This window comes from Poecile atricapillus, chromosome 20 (genome assembly GCF_030490865.1).
Source record: "Poecile atricapillus isolate bPoeAtr1 chromosome 20, bPoeAtr1.hap1, whole genome shotgun sequence".
NCBI classification, from domain to species: Eukaryota; Metazoa; Chordata; class Aves; order Passeriformes; family Paridae; genus Poecile; species Poecile atricapillus.
In genome coordinates this window covers 6279503-6302129 of record NC_081268.1, presented here as the reverse complement: position 1 = coordinate 6302129, position 22627 = coordinate 6279503, and the positions used below count along the sequence as shown (strand labels likewise).

At 45.1% G+C, this 22627-nt stretch overlaps 2 protein-coding genes across 9 annotated transcripts in view; one reads left to right on the top strand and one right to left on the bottom strand.

Moving 5' to 3' along the window:
* The window catches only part of SPTAN1 (spectrin alpha, non-erythrocytic 1), a 45953-nt gene extending 30431 nt beyond the window's left edge, over nt 1-15522 (top strand). For 5 of the 8 annotated variants that reach the window (XM_058853593.1, XM_058853592.1, XM_058853594.1 and 2 more), the window contains 23 exons: nt 199-302; nt 431-593; nt 2790-2921; nt 3226-3363; nt 3718-3822; nt 4034-4242; nt 4939-5059; nt 5206-5327; nt 5795-5927; nt 6147-6245; nt 6515-6674; nt 6902-6978; nt 7124-7333; nt 7565-7861; nt 8305-8417; nt 9222-9239; nt 10998-11060; nt 12315-12369; nt 12904-13100; nt 13483-13536; nt 13932-14078; nt 14369-14516; nt 15199-15522. In XM_058853593.1, coding sequence (XP_058709576.1) covers nt 199-302; nt 431-593; nt 2790-2921; nt 3226-3363; nt 3718-3822; nt 4034-4242; nt 4939-5059; nt 5206-5327; nt 5795-5927; nt 6147-6245; nt 6515-6674; nt 6902-6978; nt 7124-7333; nt 7565-7861; nt 8305-8417; nt 9222-9239; nt 10998-11060; nt 12315-12369; nt 12904-13100; nt 13483-13536; nt 13932-14078; nt 14369-14516; nt 15199-15324 — 2991 coding nt within the window. In that variant the 3' untranslated portion in view covers nt 15325-15522. The remainder of the gene's footprint in view (nt 1-198; nt 303-430; nt 594-2789; nt 2922-3225; nt 3364-3717; nt 3823-4033; nt 4243-4938; nt 5060-5205; nt 5328-5794; nt 5928-6146; nt 6246-6514; nt 6675-6901; nt 6979-7123; nt 7334-7564; nt 7862-8304; nt 8418-9221; nt 9240-10997; nt 11061-12314; nt 12370-12903; nt 13101-13482; nt 13537-13931; nt 14079-14368; nt 14517-15198) is intronic. The other 3 variants (XM_058853595.1, XM_058853598.1, XM_058853599.1) reach the window with 1 other exon arrangement.
* A 100-nt stretch (nt 15523-15622) lies between these two features.
* On the bottom strand, nt 15623-22612 carry DYNC2I2 (dynein 2 intermediate chain 2). Its single transcript, XM_058853601.1, has 9 exons — nt 22380-22612; nt 21450-21704; nt 20619-20728; nt 19441-19598; nt 18898-19007; nt 17999-18166; nt 17373-17608; nt 16493-16650; nt 15623-15910 (listed from the first exon to the last, which is right to left on the bottom strand). Exons 1-9 carry the CDS (start codon nt 22455-22457, stop codon nt 15672-15674), a joined length of 1512 nt encoding a protein of 503 aa, XP_058709584.1. The 5' UTR covers nt 22458-22612; the 3' UTR covers nt 15623-15671.
* Between the last annotated feature and the right edge of the window lie 15 nt (nt 22613-22627).

Sequence of the window (22627 nt, the reverse complement as noted above, 5' to 3'; positions counted from 1 at the left end):
AAGATCCTTTTTTCCTAAATACCACAGGTGAAAAGTGTTCTAAGTTGAACTCTGCAGTACTGTAGAAGAGAGACTTCCTTCGCAGGACCCCAGTAATGTAAATTTAAAGGAGATAAAAAGGCTTGTTCTGTTCTAGATGCTGCTCATCATTTGCTTTAGGGGACTACAGTTCTAATTCATGGTTTCTGGTTTGAATAGGAGGAGAAAATTGCTGTCCTGCAGTCCTTTGCTGACCAGCTGATTGCTGCAGATCATTATGCCAAGGGAGTCATTGCCAACAGACGCAACGAGGTTCTGGACAGGTCAGTGCTGCCCTGGGAGGAGAAGGCAGATGACTGGAAATCATCTTTAGGGATGTTCTGTAGCTGTTGAAGGTGATGCCTCATGTGGCTCTAGTGTTTTCTTCATTGTATGTGTCAAATTACTGCAGGTGGCTTCGTCTGAAAGCCCAAATGATTGAGAAGAGATCAAAGCTGGGAGAGTCTCAGACCCTCCAGCAGTTCAGTCGTGATGTGGACGAAATAGAAGCCTGGATCAGTGAAAAGCTCCAGACTGCAAGTGATGAGTCCTATAAGGATCCCACAAATATCCAGGTGAATGTGGTTCTTGGCTTAAAAATCAGAATATCATTGTTAACTTTGCAAGGCCTCCTCTGGTTTGAAAATCCATGCTCAGGAATTCTTGTTCAGAGATGAAAGAATAGTGCATCATGTTCGACATGTTCTCCTTTTAACAAGGAGAAAATGGAAGTTACATTATGCATGAAAGGAGACCCAAAATAGGACTTGGTTAGTAATAATTAATGCCTCTAATTAATTATTCATGCATATAATTAATAAGATATGTGGTATCTGCAGCAGAAAGTTTCCTAAAGAAACCCAAGTGGCCGTTGTGTCTCTCTCCCAGCATCTAGACAATAAAATAAGGAAATGGAATTCTTGGGTCTCAACTCTTTTACATTATAAAATGTGAAATCTAATTTATTTTTCAGTATTAAGGAATAAAGTTACCTCTTATGTTTTAATTTGGGTTCATGAAGTAGTATGAATGCACTGAACTACTTCTCTCAATCTGTTTTATAGCTTTCCAAACTGCTGGTAAGTAGTTTGGACTAGCCCTGGTATGTGCATTTATTTTCTCTGTATAAGCTTCTGTGTAAGCCCAAGCTCTGGTTGCTACTCCATCCATCAGTTCATGCAATCTCTTTGTTTTCTGTTAGTTCTTGACCTCCATCCAGGTGCAGCTGTTGATCCTCGTCCTATGGGTGTGGCTTTTTTGTTAATTCCTATTCAGCATCATTTATTTATGTATTTGTTTTGCAGGTGTTCTGCATGATCTGTTTAATTTATGATGTTGTTTAGGCTTTTTTAGGATCTAGCCCATAGGAAAATGGGGTTCTATCCCCCTTTTTCAGGAATTTGGTTGTTTGATCATCATTTGTGGTGATTTAACACAGGGCATAATGCTAAATCAATGAGCTTTTGTTTGTAGAAACAAATGCTGAAGATGGAGGATTTAGTAAATGATAGATCTTGATTGGCTTAGTTCTTGCAATAGCATAGAAGGGAATAAAACAGAACACTCCAGAAAAAGAGATGTACCAGATGGAAAGCTGACAGCACTTACAAGAATCCAAGAAGTGGAGTAAAATGAGGATATGTGGAGGGAGAAGATAGCTTCCTCTTTCTTTGTTCTAACGAGTAAGAAATGAAAGAATAATTTGTCACTTCAGAGGGTGGTACATTAAATTACTATCTTTTTAGCTGGAAAAAAAAATTATATTAAACTAGAAAGGCTTGTCTGCAATTTGTTGTCATGGTAATTATATGGAGGGACACAATTGGCAGCTTATAAATTGAATTTGCTAAGTTGGTAGATCTAGCTTTGAAGAATATGGTTTTATAATCTCAGGATTTGGGATTTACAGTTCCCAAAATGAAGCAGTTCATGCAGAATTTCTCATACCAGTGCTATAGTATTTTTCCTTTTTTATTTTTGATCTAACATTTCCTTTCATTCCATTCTCTAGGACACTCTCTACCCATGTCCAGTGTCACTAGCATTTTCAGTTCATACTTGCAAATTCTGTCTTGTCACTTTTGTGCTGTTGTCATATTCCTGGTGGGTGGATGGATCATGGATACATGAGAGCTGCACACTCCTTCCCACACCAAGGCTCCTGTTGTTCTCATGGTGCTCTCAACTTGGCAGAGAAAAATTCTTACCAAAAAATTCAGTTATGTTTTTATAGAAGTTTTTGGCTGTTAATTCAGTATTTTTCTCTCTCTATATATATATATATAATGGGGCTGTGTATGACTAATATCACAACTGTGCAGAAAACAGATAAGCTGGAGCAGTGGTTTCTTTTCGCTACCTATAGATTAGGAAAGGAAGTAGGAATTTGTGCAATTACTGTAGGAGTAGAAAGGATGATCTACTCTACTCAGGATATATGTAATTGCTGCTTTTCAAAGGGGTGCATTGAAAACTAGGAACATTTACTGCAGTAACAGCTCAGCTCAGTGCAGGGAACTTTGCATTGGCACCTCTGAAATGCAGGACATGCTGCCAGAGTTGTGTGTATCAGCTCACACACAGTTTGGCCAGGTCAAAACTTGGTGGTTACCCAGGTAATGAGAGTAACCACTGCAGCAAGCAGTAAATCCCCTGCCCAGAGAGAGCTTCTTCAGCTCAGCCTGCGCAAAAAGCTGGTGACAACCCAGCCCATGAGAACAATGGAGGAGCCCTTTGTGCAGTGCCTGATGGTGTTGGGTTTGTCCTTGCAGAGCAAACACCAGAAGCACCAGGCCTTTGAAGCCGAGCTCCATGCCAACGCCGACCGCATCCGCGGCGTCATCGACATGGGCAACTCCCTCATCGAGAGGGGCGCGTGTGCCGGCAGCGAGGACGCCGTCAAGGTGGGCACCTTCAAGGCTTGCTTGGCTTTGCTTTGAGCAGTGTTTTGGTAACTGAGGCAGGACAGTGTCCATCTAGAACAAATCTTGCTTTATAGAAGCTTTGGTATTTCAAATACACCGGGTAGATCAGGCAAATCATTCTGCTTCAGTCTCAAGGAGGATAAATTTTCTGATCTTCTGATTGAGGCAGCGTGAAATAGTGACTCTAACTTGCATGTCTGGAATCAACAGCCGAACTTCCACCATGTTCTGGCATTTTCATGTTTCATTTGTGACATTTACTATTTTTCGCACTTTCTGACAGGCACGCCTGGCTGCCCTGGCTGACCAGTGGCAATTCCTGGTACAGAAATCAGCAGAGAAGAGTCAGAAACTGAAAGAAGCTAATAAGCAACAGAATTTCAATACTGGAATCAAGGACTTTGACTTTTGGCTTTCAGAGGTAATAAGCTTGGAATTAATTACTTGCAAAGCAGTTTCTTTTCAGTTTTTATTACTTTTGTTGATGTTAGATTTTGTGGAGCACTGTTTCCTTTTGAGCAAGTCGAGGTTTATTTAAAAAAAAAACAAACTATTACTAGTAAAATTCTCATGTATGTGTTCTTGTTATTAGTTATAAACAGTAAGGTGAGAAGAAGCAAATTTGCATGGAACCTTTTAGGTATTAAACAGGTGACAAGGTAAAGGTTTAGTAGAAAATTGAGAAGTAATTTGCATGGTTTTAAACCATTATAGGTTCAAGGAGTTTGAGAAACACAATTTGTTGTTCATTCCATGTTTCCTTCTCCATCCCCAGGTGGAAGCTTTGTTGGCATCTGAGGACTATGGGAAGGACTTGGCATCTGTTAACAACCTCCTGAAAAAACACCAGTTACTGGAAGCTGATATATCTGCTCATGAGGTATTGCTTTCCCTTTTAGTTTTGGAAGATAAATCATAGTCATAAGCAAATTCTATAGGTACAGGTCCTGATACCTGCTGCAGTCACAGACTTGTCAAAATGCGGTTTTAACAAAACCTGTGACTGCGAGTCAGATTCTGATTTTCATCCTGACATACTGAGCACAGAAACAAGCTCTGAGCAATCCCTGCTCTCTCCCCACTGTGTCCAGGACCGCCTGAAGGACCTGAACAGCCAGGCTGACAGTCTGATGACCAGCAGTGCCTTTGACACATCCCAAGTGAAGGACAAACGCGAGACCATCAATGGGCGCTTCCAGCGCATCAAGGGCATGGCCAGCGCCCGCCGCGCCAAGCTCAACGAGAGCCACCGCCTGCACCAGTTCTTCCGTGACATGGACGACGAGGAGTCCTGGATCAAGTGGGTATTTGGGAAGTTCTGGGCTTCCCAACGACACTCATATCCTTAGTGTGGCTTTAGAGCTGCCTTTCAACATCTATGTGTGTCTATAGGAGATCACCTTTGCTGTCGTTCCAGAAAAACTGTTTTGGGTGTGGTTTCATATCTGCAGTTTTCTTTGGTCAAATCCCTGTAAGCAAAAAAACATTGGTTAGACTCAGGCATTTCATTCTAGTATTTTTGGGAAAGCTTCTACCAAAAATTCAAACCTTTTTCAGTTTTAAGTACTTTCTTGATTCTATCCAGTTCTTGTAATGAATCAAATGGTCTTTCCACATTGGTGTTAGTACCTCAGGAGGAGGGAAAGACGTGAGGCTGATAGAAATCATTCCAATTAGAACATTTCTTCATCGTGCTTTTAAAACAAAAATTGGACAGCTTAACAAAAGACATCTATATTTTTAAAAATAAAATACTACAGAGGAATTCTGTCCTTCAAAGATAAATGAAATCACCTTCTTCCCCTCACACAGGAATGTGCTGCCAAGAGCCACTTGCTGTTTGCTAATAGCTCCTATACAGAACTTTTTACATCCAAGATCTTTGTGCAATAGCACAGCAGTTGTGTATCTGAGGGGTCTTTTGTTTTCTTTGTCAGATTGGACTTTTAGAAGTAATTTTCATATTTTATCTTTCTCTCTTCTCTGTTGAATCTAGGGAGAAAAAACTGTTGGTTAGCTCAGAGGACTATGGCAGAGACCTGACTGGTGTGCAGAATCTGAGGAAGAAACACAAGCGCTTAGAAGCAGAATTAGCTGCCCACGAACCTGCTATCCAGGTGAATGCCTCTCCCCATGACAGATTTCTGTATAAGCAGCATCTTTCTTGATTGTGGAAGACATGAAAGCAGGCAGTATCTTTGCTGGACCCCAAACAATGCACATGAGGAAGGCAGGTGGTGTTCCAATAACTGTTTCTCTGCAGGGTGTTTTGGACACGGGTAAGAAGCTTTCAGATGACAACACAATTGGAAAGGAGGAGATACAGCAGAGACTGGCTCAGTTTGTGGATCACTGGAAGGAGTTAAAACAGTTGGCATCTGCTAGGTATGAATTTATATAAAACTCAGTATTAATTCAAAGTTACATGGACTCATAATGATCAGACATACAGAATTTCAGGGTATTAGTTATATGATGTAACAGCATCTATCAATGATCGGACTCTGCAAGACTACTCACAATGTTCTTCAGTAGAATCATGAGCCTTTTTTGAGGTGTATGTTGTATTTAGCCTTTTCTTGCACCATTGGGAACCACAGCCTTGCAATCAGCTGGCTTTAATCTACTACCAGGAGATTTTTCCTGATTAGAAATTGTTGGGAGAGAATTTGTTTCATTTCCTTTGGCAGTTGCAGGCTTTGTAGTCCAAGGAATTCATAGAGCTCCAGCTATGGCTGCTGCTGGAGGAGTGAAGTGTGAATGACAGGCTTCAGGCTCTGCACGTTGTTTTTACATCTTACATCTCAATACATCTCAAAGCAACAGTAACTAGTTTTACCTTCCCCACACAGGGGTCAGCGTCTTGAGGAGTCTCTGGAGTATCAGCAGTTTGTAGCAAATGTTGAGGAAGAAGAAGCCTGGATCAATGAGAAAATGACACTGGTAGCCAGTGAGGATTACGGGGACACACTTGCTGCTATCCAGGTATAGAGGAAGTTGCCAGCACTTTATTTTTTCAGTATTGCTGGTTAGAGCATAACAAACCTTTTCTTTAATTGTCTTTACAATTTGGAGGATATTGTTGGTTCCTTTTGAAGGCCTACATTTGACAGAAAAGGTTTATGCTATCTCATTTATAAAATTAAATACTTTTTAATAAAGGGTGAGAAACTATTTTTAGAAGCCTGTGTCTTGTATTTGCAGGGCTTGCTGAAGAAGCACGAGGCATTTGAGACTGATTTTACTGTCCACAAGGACAGAGTGAATGATGTCTGTGCTAATGGAGAGGATCTCATTAAAAAGGTGAGCATGAACTAGTAGAGAGAAACCTTCAAAGGCTCCCCAGGACATCTTTGTGTTACAGTAGACTTGCTCCTCTCTGTCATGTCTTTGAAAAGAGCTCTTACTCTTTTTTTGCAGCTGAATAAGCTGCTGGTGTTTTGCTTTCAAAGCTGTTTCTGAGATGGAATCTTTCAGCTGAAGCCCTTGCTCTGTCACCAACGTTTTGAATGCCTCAGATGACTTTAACATCATGCAGGATGTCTAATTTTTTTTTCTTCCCTGCCGCACAGAACAATCACCACGAGGCGAACATCACTGCCAAGATGAAGGGGCTCAGAGGCAAGGTGTCAGATCTGGAGAAAGCAGCAGCTCAGAGGAAAGCCAAATTGGATGAGAACTCAGCCTTCCTCCAGTTCAACTGGAAAGCAGATGTGGTGGAGTCGTGGATAGGTATGTTCTGTACTGAAGTACAGTATTTGGTCACAAATAATCCTTAAACTTCTTCATTTCCAAAGGTCTCCAGTAGCTCCTCGTGTGGTGTTGTAACAAACAGACCTAAGCCCAGAGTAATCAGCAGTGCTGTCCCTGCTTTATGTTTTTGTAGTAACCTGATGTGGAGCAGGGGGAATGTTTGAGATGGAGAAATGACATTTTGCAAAATTTATTTCATTTTCCAGGGGAGAAGGAAAACAGTCTGAAGACAGATGATTATGGACGTGACCTCTCTTCAGTGCAAACTTTGCTCACCAAACAGGTCAGTGCTGATGCCTCCCTGTGAGGGAGGGATCAGCTGAACTCTTATGAACACACAAGAATCTGTGTTTGAAATATATGCAGGGTATTGGAAAGGCTAAAGAAAAATACAATCTAAAATACCTTTTGTTCTTTTAATGCTTCAGGAAACATTTGATGCTGGACTTCAGGCTTTCCAGCAGGAGGGAATTGCAAACATCACTGCTCTGAAAGACCAGCTGCTTGCAGCCAAGCACATCCAGTCCAAGGCCATTGAGGCCCGGCACGCTTCTTTAATGAAACGCTGGAATCAGCTACTGGCTAATTCTGCTACCAGGAAAAAGAAACTCTTGGAGGCTCAGGAGCACTTCAGAAAGGTGAGTGGTCAACCATGGGGCTAAAAAATTATAATTGTGCACTTGATACAAAATACACACTTGCAACTTCTGTAGCTTGTTCATGCTTTTGCAGCTAATGATTTTGGAGATCCTGGAGAATTAACAAAAATTTCTGAGATGCTTGCAAGGCAAACTCTTGTATATTAATTCCTGATGACCTCATACAGAATATTCCCATTACTGAACAACTGGATTTTTTCTCTTTTCAAGGTTGAGGATCTGTTCCTGACTTTTGCAAAGAAGGCCTCTGCCTTCAACAGTTGGTTTGAGAATGCTGAAGAGGACCTGACAGATCCTGTGCGCTGCAACTCACTGGAGGAAATCAAAGCCCTGAGAGAAGCTCATGACGCTTTCCGTTCCTCCCTAAGTTCTGCCCAAGCTGATTTCAACCAGCTGGCAGAGCTTGATCGCCAGATCAAGAGCTTCCGTGTAGCCTCCAACCCCTACACTTGGTTCACTATGGAAGCTCTTGAAGAAACCTGGAGGAATCTGCAGAAAATTATCAAGGCAAGTCAGTGATGGAAAGATTCTGTTCATAGTTTATGACCTTTCAGTTATCCCTGGAAGTTGTTCTCTGAGATAATGGGTACAAGAGTTTGTCACCATAATACAGTCAAAATATCTCAAAATTCGTGAGCCAAGAAAAATTGCCATTAACTATAAACTTGTGCTGTTGTCTGTTGTTCTCATGGTGTCTCACTTCCTAAGTGTAACAGAAGTTTAACTTCTCTGCTGTGCGTGAAGCAACTGCTGGTTCAATTCCAGTTCTCAGGGCTTCAGTTCTGAGCTACCACCTGAGATGCTTTTCTCTAGACAGCCAGGACACCAAGCACTCAATTTTGTTTTGGGGCTCAGTACTGTGCTGGGATTCATCTTTTAGTTCATGCTTTCTGTTAAAGGATGAGACCAATCCCTTTATTTCTCTGAAATTACTGTTGTTCATGTCTCAGGAACGTGAACTGGAGCTGCAGAAGGAACAGCGAAGGCAGGAAGAAAATGACAAACTGCGTCAGGAATTTGCTCAGCATGCCAATGCCTTCCATCAGTGGATTCAGGAGACCAGGTATAGTTTGTCTTTCCAGGACCTGCCCTTACAGAATCCCTTAGGTAGTATTTGCGTGCATCCTCCATCTCTTTGGACTGTCAAAGCTGTAAATGTCTCCTACTGAAAAACAGCTCATCAGATCTTGCCCATTCCCTGCATCTGGGATTTGGGGGAGGCCTCATTAGCTACAGGGGAAAGGAAAGCCCTGAAACACCAGACTTCAAAAATGTTTCTATTTCTGAATTCATTTTTCTGCAGTAATTCCAGTTATCCAGGACTTCATTTTTCTCCAGTTATTCCTGAACTAGGCTGCAGCACAGCTGGGGAGGTGGAGCACAAATAGCTCCAAGCAGATTCTGAAGTGCCAGCGGCATTTCTGTTAATACCCCTTCTGTATTGTGTATTGGGAATCTTACTGGAGTTCAAATAGAAAAAGAAGATGTGAAAAGAGCTTAAAACTTTTATCATTTCCCTGGGCTACTGTCTAATAATAACCTTCTCTGAGGAGAGGGAGTAAAGATTTAACAATTGTGTTAGAAATAGAAAGTCTCAAGGTTGAGGATTGCAGGTGCCTGCACTCAGTGCTGTCAGCAGCTTTGATAGTTTCTGGTTGGGGTCAGAGGAGGTGAGTTCTGTTCCATGTAACCCTGTGATTCTCTGTCTGTGTATTTACAAATAGTTCTGTATGTGTCTTCATGAAATAATGAAATATAAATATGATTTTTAACTTTTTGATGTTTACTTCCCACCCGAATCTCTATCCCTCTCTTACTGTCTTGTCTCTGTCCTGCTGCCTGATGTTTGGATCTTCACATTCTACAGGACTTACCTGCTAGATGGGTTAGTATTAAATTTTATATCTTTCAAATTTTGGTGACGTGTTCTGCTCTGTGTGTTTTCTCCTGTCATTACATCGCTTGTGAAAGCTGTGCTCAAACTCCTCTTATTTGAAAAAAGCAACCTTTTGCTGAGGTGCACAGACACAGGAAACAAGATCGTGGAGTAGTTAACTATAAACCAGTAGAAACATAGCAATTTCCTAGTCAAAAACAGAATTACAACAGGCAGCCACTGGCACACCATGGAATTCCTGACTTCTGCTCTTGCTTTCTCTGAGGCCTTGCACAGGAAAAAGCCCTTAGTTTGAGAAGATATGTGAGAGTATAGCTGCTTTCCAAAGGCAGGCTATTCTGACATTTCCAGTTTTTCAGCTGAAGAGAATTTCTTAGTGAAATAAAACATTTGACCATAAATATTCTGAGAACAGTGAAATCTCCAAAGTATTGACTGGTTTTGATAAGGAGAACATTTTTCTGAAATTATATATCTTAAAACATTAAACCTTAAAATCTTAAAGCTTGCAAATATGAACTGCCCATTTTTAATCTGCTGCAAACCATGGTCCGCACAGATTTCAGCCTTGACAAGAGAAAACCAACCTTCCAACATTAATCCAAGAAGCTGTTGGAGTTTGCCAGCAGTTTTAAGCCCACTGTGTCCACAGTAATGGTTCCTGATGAGGATGTGTGTTGGCCATTTGTCTGGAAGTGGAAAGGAAATAATAAGATCTTTAAATGTTTTCAGACTACCAAAGCCTCTGCAAATGGGTCTGTCCAGTTAAATTCCTTCAGCAGGACAAGTGGCAGCACAGTGGAAGCTTTGTGATAAGATGTGATGTCAAATGCCAGCAATCTCTGGGCCAGGGCAGAGGCTGTGTGTGAGCCTGTGCACCAGGCTGGAGGAGGCCAGGGCCTTGCTCCTAAAGAGAAAACTTTTCCTAATAAAAGGGTGGAATCTTTACAGATAATCCTGCTGCTTATTTGCTCTGTAATGATCAGTTTCTTGTGTTCTGACAGATAAACATAGTTTGCCGTGGTTTTGTTGTACAGTTTAATGGAACCGAGCAGATTTTCCTGGAATGGATGCTGAATTCCCTGCTCCTTTGTCAAGCAGTGTTGTAGATTAGTTCTGGTATCCAAGAACGAGCGAAGAGAAAGGAGCCATTCACTGAAAGATGCAGGGTCAGAGTTAGAGATCCTCATGCCAGGCTCTTTTGTTGAACCAATTACCAGAGGGCTGCTGATATGCCAGGCAGAATTTGTCCCTAATTCTCTGTGAATAGATTAAAAAAAGTGGATTTAGATCCAAGAGGCACTGGCTGTGCTTAGCCTGGCTTGGCAAGAGGGAAGAGCTTCAGGGAAGTGTCAGAAGAGCTGCCATGCACACTCCTTGCTTTGCAGCGTGTGTTTGCCCAGCACTGCCTGGGAGGGATGTTCTTCGGGGAAGGAAGTACAGTTTGGAGTTTAGGAAGAAAAATGCTTTTGAATAATCTGTAGATGAGCTAACTGCAAAACTTCAGTTTGTCTCTTAGCAAGACTCACTTTTTTGTGACTTACATGAAAATAATAACCGTTTATTTTTGTGTATGTGCAACCAGCATTTAAATAATTTTCTCTCATTAAGTACTTGCTTGTTTGCTGCAAGGCAGTGCTGGCTTGGAGTGTGGCTCCACTGCAGTTGGCCGTGTTTTGGTGTGTTCTTTCCTCTGTTCTTTCTTTCTTCTTTTTGGAATTTACTTGGTTTCTTTCCTTTGACTAGCATAGCATATCGTCGTGTCATTCGTGTCTATCAGTATGAAGTTGGGGATGATCTATCTGGAAGGTTTTTTCCTCTTATTTTCTTACCTCACTTTGGTTTTCAAACGCACTCGTTAATTCCAAGGCTCGCTTTCCTTCCAACTAACTTTCACGGCTTAGAGATGCTTGGAGGTTTGTTTCCCTGTTGGTTCTTTCCACGGTTGGTTCCCAGCTTCCTGCTCAAGGCTCTGGGCGTGCGCTTCATCTCTAGGCGGGCGTTGAGTCTGAGCCTTAACCCTGTGGTGAGAAACACCCAGATGTTTGGTGTATTTTCATTGCTGCAGAGTGATTCAGCACTTGAAATCCCCATTCTCAAGAAGCTCAAAAGCACATGGGAAGACAGAGTCCAGTGGGGATGAAAAAACCTGGTTTTAGTGACTGAAATACCAGAGATTCAGGTTTTAGGAACTTTAATACCCCAGAGTCAGAGGACACCCCACCTGCACAACACCCAGACTCACTGTCCACGTGTGGGTCATCCAGTGCGAGCTCTCACCGTACGTGTTGGAAGGACAGAGATTCCCAAACACGGCTGCTTAGATATTGCTTGGGATCTTGGGGTGGGGGAAGAGCAGCATCCAGAGACTGTCCATAGCTAGTCTGTATGAAGGAGATCTTGGAGCCCCTGGCCACTGTGGGGACCTGCATGTAAAGCTCAGGGTGGAAATCACTGGGCAGAGTGGCTGAACCTCAGCAGCTCTGGGTGCAGCATGGAGAGGTGGGGTGGGAAAGGCACCTTTCCACCAGGCACTGCTGGGCAGCAGAGGTCTGTAGCTCTCTGCAAGGATTATGCCACATTAAGATTACTTTTCAAGCAAACCAGTAGTTCTCACCATCTTTTTTTTACCCTCATTTTACCCTTTGTAACACACCTTTGTAGAGCTCCTGTACCTGACTGCAAATACAGCCCATCCCCAGTGACTCACCTGCAGTTGGTGTGTGTGGTGTGTGCTGGGCACGGGGCAGGAGGGTGGGACTGCACTAAATTCTAATTCCATGAGGTCCAGTAAAGCGGGTGCTTTGAGTCTGGCATGAAGTGTGGCTGCTGATCACATTGCCTTTCAAATGGGGCTAGAAATTAACTATATACAGAAATAAGAATCAGACAAAATGTACGGTGTCAGTCTGAAATAGGATGAGTCAGAATAAACAAAACACAAAACTAGTGTTTAAATATCTGAAAGGATTTTTCATTTCAAGGAAGGACTGTTAATTTCAAGCCCCACATGCTATTTTTTTATGAGATAAGTGCCTTTTCTCACTGTTGTTCTGTGTTTAGGTCATGTATGGTGGAAGAATCGGGAACGCTGGAGTCACAACTGGAAGCTACTAAAGTAAGTGATGTGCACCCATGTCTAAAACATATTTTCCAGCTGGCTTGGGAACACAGGGCAGGAAGGGAAATGCATGCAATTGTGTGGGAAAATCTTAATTGATTTTAGACATTTGTAATACTGAAGAGACCTCTGGGATTATCTGTTTACATATCTGATGTCTACTTACATCGCAGGCCATTAAACAACACTGATGTAGTTTTCAATTTTTTTTTTCCTTTTTCCTAAAGGGGCTGGGGTAGGGCAGAGAGGATACAGTGTTTTCAGCACATTTCCTAATAAGAGGTTTTTTAGTCTCCAGAAGTGGTTTGCAAACCCTGGTTGATAGTGAGCATGAAGATGAACATTGCTCTGAATCTTATTTCACAAATCCTAGTATATGGACATAAAGTCCTAGGAGAAAAAGATGAGCATACCCCTTCCTCCCCTGCCAGCCTCTGGTATGGTGGGGTTTTTTGTTGTTGTTTTTTGGGTGGTATTGTTTTTGGTTTTTGGTGCTCCATGATTTCTCTCCTCTTTGCTCCCTTTTCACAGCGCAAGCACCAAGAGATCCGAGCTATGAGGAGCCAGCTGAAGAAGATTGAGGACCTTGGAGCAGCCATGGAAGAGGCACTTATCTTGGACAACAAATACACAGAACACAGCACTGTGGGGCTGGCACAGCAGTGGGACCAGCTGGACCAGCTGGGAATGAGGATGCAGCACAACCTGGAACAGCAGATCCAAGCTCGGTACTGCCTGGCCCACGTGTGGTTTGAAGTGTCTGACTGGGGGTGGGGGGAAAGACAGGAGCCACAGCTGCCCATGCCTGCAGCCAGGTCTGTGCTAAGGAGTCTCCTGTGCTCAGACCAATGGATGCAGTGAGCTTGTACATCCCCACCACCTCCCAGTTCCCTTCTGAGAGATGAAGTGAGCAGTTCTGGAGTAGCTCCTGTTGGCCATGAGCAAGGGCGGGATCTTAGTGGAACAGTTTTATTCTGTGGAATAACTGTGTACAAATGTTCCCACGTGGAATGGTTGTTTGCTCCTTTGTCCTCACTGTGTGGTGCAACTGCTGGGCTTGGAGTAGCACAGCTCAGGAACTGCTCATCAGCTTTGCTGCTTCCCTTTCAGGAACACTACTGGAGTCACTGAGGAGGCCCTGAAGGAGTTCAGCATGATGTTCAAGTGAGTTGCAAGGAACACATGCCAGAGGAAGGCTTAGGAGATATTTCTGGCACATGGATCCTGTTTGTAGGATCCATTCTTGGCTCCTTGGTTGTCTGCCCCACTTTGTGCTGAGCTGCTCCATTATCTGCCAGAGTGCAACAGCCCCCAACTCCTGCTGCTGGCAGTGCCAATGCATTCCAGCTGGGAATACAAGTAGGGGTTTTTTGGTGGGAGAGGGTTGCTTTTTAAGCAAAGTTAAGAATTTGTGCATATTTTTCATGTATGCTAGATTAAACTATTTATTGATACAAACTCATTTGTCCAGAATAGGGCCTTAATTTAGTTTTCATCCCACTTTACAGCTTTCAGGACTCAGTAACTGACACAGATGGGTTCTGGTTTTATGTTTTTAGGCACTTTGACAAGGACAAATCTGGACGACTTAATCACCAGGAGTTTAAGTCTTGCTTGCGCTCTCTCGGCTACGATCTGCCCATGGTTGAGGAAGGAGAGCCAGACCCTGAGTTTGAGTCTATTCTTGACACTGTAGATCCCAACAGGTATGTGAGTTGGACCTTTCTGTACTGCAAAACACATGGAGGTACTGGCTGGGGAGTTAGCTGGAAGGTCCTTCAAAGGCTGAGAGCTGTGGTTGTTTTTACAATGACTCATGGGAAAGCCTTTGGGGAAGGTAAGACTGATGCTTGTAAAGAAGAAATTCACTTTCAGAAAATGATCTGGTGTGAGTCTCCTGCGTTAAAACTTCCAGTCCTTCCAGAACAGTTCCAGCCCCTCTCTGGAGGGTCTGGCACTGCTCTGCTCTGGTGCTCACACTGTGTTTTGCTGGCAGGGATGGACACGTCTCCCTGCAGGAGTACATGGCCTTCATGATCAGCCGGGAAACGGAGAATGTCAAATCCAGCGAGGAGATCGAGAGCGCTTTCCGCGCCCTCAGCTCCGAGGGGAAGCCCTATGTGACCAAGGAGGAGCTCTACCAGGTAAGTGCTGGTTGTCAACCCCCAGGGAGGAACACACAAAACTTTTGTTCATAGATGAAGCCCAGCACTAATGGCTTAGAGGGTCATGTCACTGGGCCTGAGTCAGTTCTGACCCTGCCAGGAAATTCCCTGCAGTAAACACAGAAATTGCCGTGACAATCCTGCTCAGTTGCTTTCTTGGCTCTACAGAGGAAGAGGAAAAGGTTTACATACCAATGAACTGCTCAGGTTGAATAAAACAAGAGCTACTCAAAGGCCTGGAAGGGAGGACACTGTCCTCAGAACTTCCCTTCCATTTTTTGGGAAACTAGATGGAGGATATTTCTCCAGACAGCAATTCAAAGGAAAAGCTTGAGCCTAAGTTTAGACAGTATGAACATCTCCTCCCTCTCACTGCCCTGCCAAGACAGCAAGTTTTTCCTGTCTGAATACCACCAGCTGGCAGGAAAATAAAGAGTTTGCAGTGCTTCCTTGTCCCAGTTACCTGTTCTGTCTTCTATTCAGTGGGAAGACTCTGGTCAGGCCTTCCAACCCTTAACCAAGGAGTGCCAACAGCCAGAGCATTTCCATGCTGGGCGTAGTTGTGCTGCTCTGGTTTCTGCCCCAGGGAATGGGAGAGCTGCCTGTCAATGCCCCCTGGCAGCCCCAGAGCCCTCTCACCCCCAAGCTGTGTCTCTTTCAGAACCTGACCCGGGAACAGGCCGATTATTGCATCTCTCACATGAAACCCTATATGGATGGCAAGGGAAGGGAACTGCCTGCTGCCTACGACTACATAGAATTTACACGTTCACTCTTTGTGAATTGATCTGGAACACTAGTACCAAAAGATGCAAAGGACATGCTCACGTTTGCTGACTGTAGCTCTGCATGTGTCTCTCTCTCTTTGTGCTCTACAATAATCAATGTTACTTTATGATGTAACCTTAAAGTGCTTAGCTTAAAACTCTTAGGGAAAAGAAACATGTTGCAGTGTGCTTCAATAAAAGTTACTGGTCGAACCACATCATCTTGTGTTTAATGGTTAAATGCAAATTTAACTGTTAGGTGGAGACAACTCCAGCTGTTGGTTACCTGTGTTTTCCAGGCCAACACTGGAACAGGTGAGTGGGGTCAGGGCAGTTAAAAGCTTCACACAGCTCTTGTGCTGCTTCCTCAGTCCATGAGCTCACTTGCCAGCTGCTCCAGGTGACTCGTTTCCCTTGGTCCCTGCTCGGTGAAGTCAGAGCTCAGCTGCCAGACTTTGACTGTCCCAGAAGCATCCCCTGCTGCCAGGAGCCGTGTGTGCTTGGTGTTGAATTCCAAACAATACACAGGGCAGTCGTTCATGGACTGCTTCAGGGACACTGTGGGCTTCTGCATGCTCCTCGCCAGGTCAAACAGGTGCACCTCTCCTGCAGACACAGACACTCATTGCAGTTTCATGGCAACAGACATCCTATCTAACAGCAGGTGAGTATCTGCTTTGTCTGGCACTGAGAGTTATTTTTAACCTGTTTCCCCTGCTGATGGGTGTCTAGGCTGTGACAGACAGCTGACATTACTGCAGGCAGCATGGATTTGTTCTGCTGTCAGAAACCTGAAACTAGCTTGCCAAATTCTGTGAAATCTCCATTCTTTAACTCAAAACTGTTTGGGCAATTTTCTAAGGAAAAAGTTTTCATTTTAAACCATTAGTTCTGGAAGTAGATGTCAAAAACAATCTGGAAATAGATTTAGCCACAGTGATCTTGCTGTGCTGTATTCCTGTGAATGACTGTGGCAACAGATTTAAAAGTACCATCAGAAGTGAGAAATAACTTTGCTGGTTCACCTCGCTAAAGTTAGAAATGACTTCTTTGTATAATTACACAGTATAAACAATGGCCACTGCTCTGTGCTTGTGGAATCTGCTAATCAGTACAATCGACTTGACTAATTAATACCCAGCACACTCTTAATTTTATGCTTAAGAGGAGACACCTGCAGTTACTTGCCTTCCCCAGATGCAGCTGCAAAGACCAGTGGTCGAACTGGAGACCAGCATACACAGAACAGGTATTTCTTTGATAACTGTAGAGCAAAGAGGGGCTGTGTCTGCAACATGGAGTGCAAGTGAATTTGTCCATCGGTCCCACAGCTCAGAAAGAGGTTCCTGGGGGAGGGAGGAAGCAAGAAACAGCTCTTATTGTTTTACTGCTAACGATAAAGAACAAAAATCAGTCAAGGAGCATGACCTTGGACAATATTCCTGCTTTGTAAAGGTCTGTGTTTCCTAAAGCAGCAATTGCCAGGCTGTGCTGTAGGCTGTAGAGATGCAGCTTTGTTACTGCCCTCAATTAAGCTTAATGAGGGCTTGTACTGACCACTGATGGGTTGTGGGCCAGGGCTGCCTGAGAACTGCTGATCTAGAGCTGAGCATTGTTCAAGCTGGGCTTGTCTCATGCAAATTAAATGCAAACCTGGGCTGTCAGCATGTTTCACAGAAACAGGGCTTGGGGCCTTCACGGATGGTGGGTGAATTGCTGGCAGAGATGGGAACTTCTCATTTAAATTATGGCAGCTACTGATGTCAGAAAAACCTTCAGTAAGATATTTAGTGATCTGCCTAAGAGAAGGGCTTTCTCATATCCTTGGCTTTAAACTGAGTTTTAATTGTAACAGCCAGCATGATCTAAGGAATGGTGCTTCTGTGCCCACATGCCTCATAGTCCAGTAGGCAGCTTCACCAGAGCCAGTGCACGTTGTTTCTCGTGCAACGGGACATTCCTAATGCCAGTTGGCCCTTTTTTTGGAACTTGTACACACTCCCAGGGGCTATTTGAAAAATCTGTTTTTAGAGCCAGGCAGCGATAGTGTCCCACATGCAGCACTTGCCTGTGGAAGGGCGAGCAGCTCACGGAGTACACGGGCCCAGCATGAGGGGAGAAGGCGAGTTCTGCCGGTGCCCTGAGGGGAACGGAGCCAGCCGGCTGCGGGAGAGCCGCCGGAGTCTGGGCCATGGCAGAGCACCTCAGGGAATACCCACCTTCCACACCCACAACAAACACACCGGGATCCAAGTGTGAGAAGGACAGCGAGGTCACCCCCACGGCTGCCTCTCCCCAGGCCACCTGGGGAAAGAGAGACAGAGCTGGTGTGAGCTGGGGCTCCAGAGAGAGGCACAGGCAGACAGAGCCTGCTGGGGTCCCAGCGGGGTGTTCACAGCACAGCTTGTGACAGCTCCGTGTCTGTGGCACTGAATCCTTCCTACAGCAGGGTTCATGTGAATTAACATTACAAGTTCTCCATCCCGGCAACTTCTCTTTAGAGCATGGCAAAACCTCAGCTGTTGTCAGTCTTCCAAGAATGATTTCCGTGTGGCAAAGAAGCTGTGGCTCAAGGGTGTGTACGTTCAGAAGGGGCTTTTCCTGGCCCTTCTTGGAGCAGGGCAAACTCTGACACTTGGGCTCCAGAGTCCAGAGTGTTTTTGTGGAAAGGGCGCTCTGAGCTGCTGAACTCACCTTCTTTAGCCAAGTGCTGCGAGGGATCTGCTGAGCCACGATGGCAAATCCTTCAGCCAAGGCCAGCCACCCATCCCGCTCCTCCCTCCACACGAGGATCTTCCCATCTGTTGCCACACTCAACAGCCGGGCGTGGTTTCTGTGCTTGGTGTCAGGTAACCAGTTAACCTGTTCCAAATGTCAGGAGCTCAGGACAACGGGGACTGTCACAACGACCCAGCCCATGCAGCCTGCAGCGACAGGATCTACCCAGACACAGGAGCAGAGCCAGGCACCAGCCTGATACCAAACAAGCTTCTGCTGGGAGCTGGTGCAGACACAGATACAACAAGAGTAACACATCCAGTGTTACTCTTTAGTGTTAGGGCTGCATCTCCATTGCAGTTTGCATGGTTCACCTGCTCTCAGTTTTGGGATGGGCACTTATGGCACTTTCACCCAGCTCCAAACAACAGCATTTTCCTGAGGAGCTTATGAGAAAAATACACACAATATCCAGAGTCACGAGGCCCCAGAAGGGCAAAATCCTTAGGAAGCCAGGCTGCATGACATGCTCATAAAAGCCCTTAAAGCATGTGGCTTTAAGCTTCCAAGAATCAGTTTCCCATTTGTGTTTTTAAACCACTCCAAGTATCATTGGCTGCATCTCCTGTAATAAATTACTATAGTTTGGGAATAGGTCTGCTCTTCATTTATCCTGGACAGTGAGAAGTCATTTTTTACATGCTAAGTGCCTGTTCAGGAGCTAGATTTGGGGGGAAATAGCTAACCGAAAAAGAATATTAACTGCTGACATGTCTGTGAACTGCCTAGCTGTGGATGGGGACCAAAGGGATGACACAGAGCAGTGGCAACTCTCACCTGCCCCAGCCCTGCCTGCTGTCAATGTTCTCTGTTACCTGATAGACTGGGTCAGTGTGGGTGTCATCTGTCATCCCTGTCCTCCTAATCACAGGGTCTTCTGTCCTGCTGGTGTCCCACACTACCAGCTCCCCACTGAACAGGCCACCTGAAAGGACAAATAAAAAACATCTAAGGTCTGACAGCTCAGAACAAATGCACAAATGGAGCAATGGTGGAGACAGACCCACCAGCTTCAAAGGCTGGGCAGTTCTGTGCAGGGCACAGCCAGTTCTGGTGTAAGAGAATATTGCTCTGCTGAAATAAGTTTATTCCCTTACAGCCAGGGCTGGATTTCCTTCTGTCACCTCTCTCTGAGAAGGGGATATAAAGGCAGGTGTCACTGAAGAGGTAGCAAGTCCCAGTTCAGATGCAACAGCGCATTTATTTGTGTTGGTGGGTGTTAGTTCCTCAGTTTGAGGAGCTGCAACACTGTTCCTTTACAGGAAATCTGAGGCTGAACTCAGAGAGAGAAACCAAAGGATCCAGGCTGCAGGAAAAAAGGGTATGTTTCAAGTATATCTGAGGTAAGAACAACGCACCAGCTATCAGTGATGGCTGGGAGGGATGGAAAGCCAGGCACATGACAGAACTGGGAACATCCACCACCAGGTCAGGGTGCTGTGAATTCAACCCTCTTCTGTCCAGATTCCAGGTGCAAACATAGGATTTTTCTGTGCTCCAGTCCCCATCATCCAACCTGAAAAACAAAAAGCTACATCTTGCTTTGTGTGTTCAAGAGGATTCCAATCCAGCAGAGCTCTGAGATTCCCCACTGGTCACCTCTGTTGCTTTGTGTCCTGCCATGAAGGATTCACGAGGGGATGGAACTTCTCTGTAGGCTGGTTTATACAAGATGTGACAGAGCACATGTCTGTGCTTACAACAAAGTGTCAGCCAGTAAATTTTGGGTACAATTTCCCTATTCCAAAACCTACTCACCATTCAAATAATGGGAACAATCAAAAGGGTGCATATGGAAAGTTTATGGAAGGAATTCTGCTGAGGGTACCCACAGACACAGAAACCACATCCTCATCTGCAAACAGTTGTAGACTGGGAGAGCAGAAGGAGCAACTAACATACAGGTTTTCCCTGTTTTACTCTTCCCTATACACTCTCTCACAGACACCCTTTTTGCTGGGGCTTTTAATCTAAGGAAAGGGGAGCATTAAAAAAAAATAGGGCAGCAGTAGGGCCAAGAAACAGGGGGCTGCTAATGCTATTAATTGATCAGATAAATGATTTGTGAAACCCTTATTTCAGAAATCCTTAAACATGTGTTGTTACATGTCCATGGCACCAGGCACATGTGTGAACAGGTGCCAGGTTCATCCAGGGTGCTCAGAGACCACATTAAACATCACGATCTCAGTGAAGATAAAGTGCATTCTCCCAAACCTCACTTACAGATATTTGCAAGTGCATCTGCTCTTTAAATTTTTCAAACAGAATCTACCTAGAAACAAATCAGTAAGATCACGGTATCCATTTTCAGGGTGGGCAGAAGGTAAAAGAAATAAAAGATGTAATTCCGTACTTGGCTGAGATTTTGTTACTTTGAAGATTAATTATTTAAATTGCATAAGGAGTGGATATAGACATAAATATAGATATGTCAGCCTATTACTGCAGAGAAAGCAAACATATGTAGACCTCAGGCCAGCCTGAGACATCACATCAGCCTCAGCTGCGCTCCCAAATCCATCTGGATACTCACCGGCCATAGGAACATGCAATGACAGATCCCGTGGCATTCCATGAAACACTGGTGACCTGCAGGTTTTGATCCTGAGCCTCTGGGTATGACAATGTATGCAAACACAATACCTGGAAGAGGTCAAATCCAAGCACTGAGACAATCTCTGAACAGAGAGAAATGAGGTTTGTGCCCACCCCTGATGTGATTGTGTAGTTACAGTGTGGGTTTTCCTCAGTTCAAGAATTTATATGAAAAGGTTGTTGAATCCCTGTTGGGAAACAAACCCACAACGCAACTGTCACTCAAACACAACCTCTCAGTGAGTGCACAGCTCTGGAAGGCTGTGCCTAAGAATTGACAGCAGCTGCCAGGTGTGAGTTTGGCACTTGCTGAGCTCCACAAGTAACAGTTTGAAAATGCCAGTCCCAACATGTACTGTCTGATACAAATTGCTTCCATTCCTGAGCACCATGCACTAAACAAACATAATATAAGCAGGCAGAGCTGCCAACTCACTGACTGCAACTGTTCCTAGATTCCTGCTAGGCTGGAGTGCTCTGAAGAGGCTGAAGAAAAGCCTACACCAACTGCAGGCTTCCTCCTCTCACTGCTGCTACAGCTCAGTTACCGGCAGGAAGAACAGTTTTACCAAGCAAGCAGAAAGATGAAAAAAAATCCCAAGGCAGCCCAACTGGTAATGTTTAATTATTAGAATTATTATTTGAATTATTTATTATTAGAATATTATATTATTGGCAAGAACAATCACAGCAATAAGGACTAGAACTAACAACTTAGAGTAACTGGAACCAACTCTGTTTGGACAATGACCTGAACTCTGTCACTTACTGTTTCATCCTGATCTGTCCAGTTCACTTCAAAGCCGTCAAAGGCATGACTTTTCCAGTTTTTATTTAGCTCTTTGATAACAGTATCCTCCACTCTCTGAAGGAATGACAGAAGCCTGGTGTAATCTACTTGGACTTCTTGCTGGAAGTCTTGGAAAGCATCTTTGCTTGGTTCTGTCTGCACCGCAGCATCTCGGGCTGTATGAGATTGTGCTGCAGCTTCTGCTGTTGGAATTTTCACAGTCTGGCAAGTTTTCTATTAAAAGAAGACAGGCAGTCTATAATCCAAGCAGAAAAACAAGTGTTGCACAATGCATTCAAAGCACTTTCCCCTTCCTGCCGTCTCACGGAGACACTGCAGCTCCTCTGCACAGCTCTGGTTCATGGTTAAACACAGGGTACCTCCGTACCTGCCCAGCTCTTGGTGATGCGTTTGTGACCTTCCCAAAATCTGACCGGAGACAGAGATGCCCGAATCAGTCAGATTCAGGCAGTGCTCTAAAGCATGGAATGGGAAGGACGGGAGAAGGCAAGAAGGCAGCGAGCTCCAGAGTAACGCAGAGCGAGCAGCACACACGGTGACAGCGCAGCATTAGCAGCTCTCAAACTGCGGGGCGGCAGCCGCTCGGGCGATTCTTTGCCAATTCGCACACAGGGGCTCAATCAGCAAAAGGCTGACGGGACAGAGCCGGGACAGACACGGGCCCGGCCGCCCCGGCCCCCGCACGGTGCCAACAGCGACCTGAGGGGAGCTCTCGGTCCCGGCCCCGCTGGAGCCGCGGGACCTGCGGGGGGGTCACGGACGAACAGGACGGGGACAAGTCGGGGCACGATCCCAGAAGGTCCGGGGAAGGCGCAGGCCTGACAGCCGCCCCCTGCCCGTCCCGCTGGTACAAGAGCGCGGAGCGGGGCGGCCCGGGGGGTCTCTCACCGCCTCGCAGCGCGCGCTCCGGGCGCTCCTCCACAGCGATTGCACGTCGGCACCGGGTGCCGTCCTGTCCGCGAACATGCCGGGGCCGGGGATGGCCCAGCGGTGCCGGGGGGATCGGGGGTCGCTCCCGGCGGTCACGGCCCGTGGCGCTCCCACGGCCCGCGCCTCTGGTTCCCATGGAAACGGGCGCGCGGTGACGCCACCCGAGCGACGAGCCCGCCGGGCCGCGAGCGGTAAACTGAGGCGGG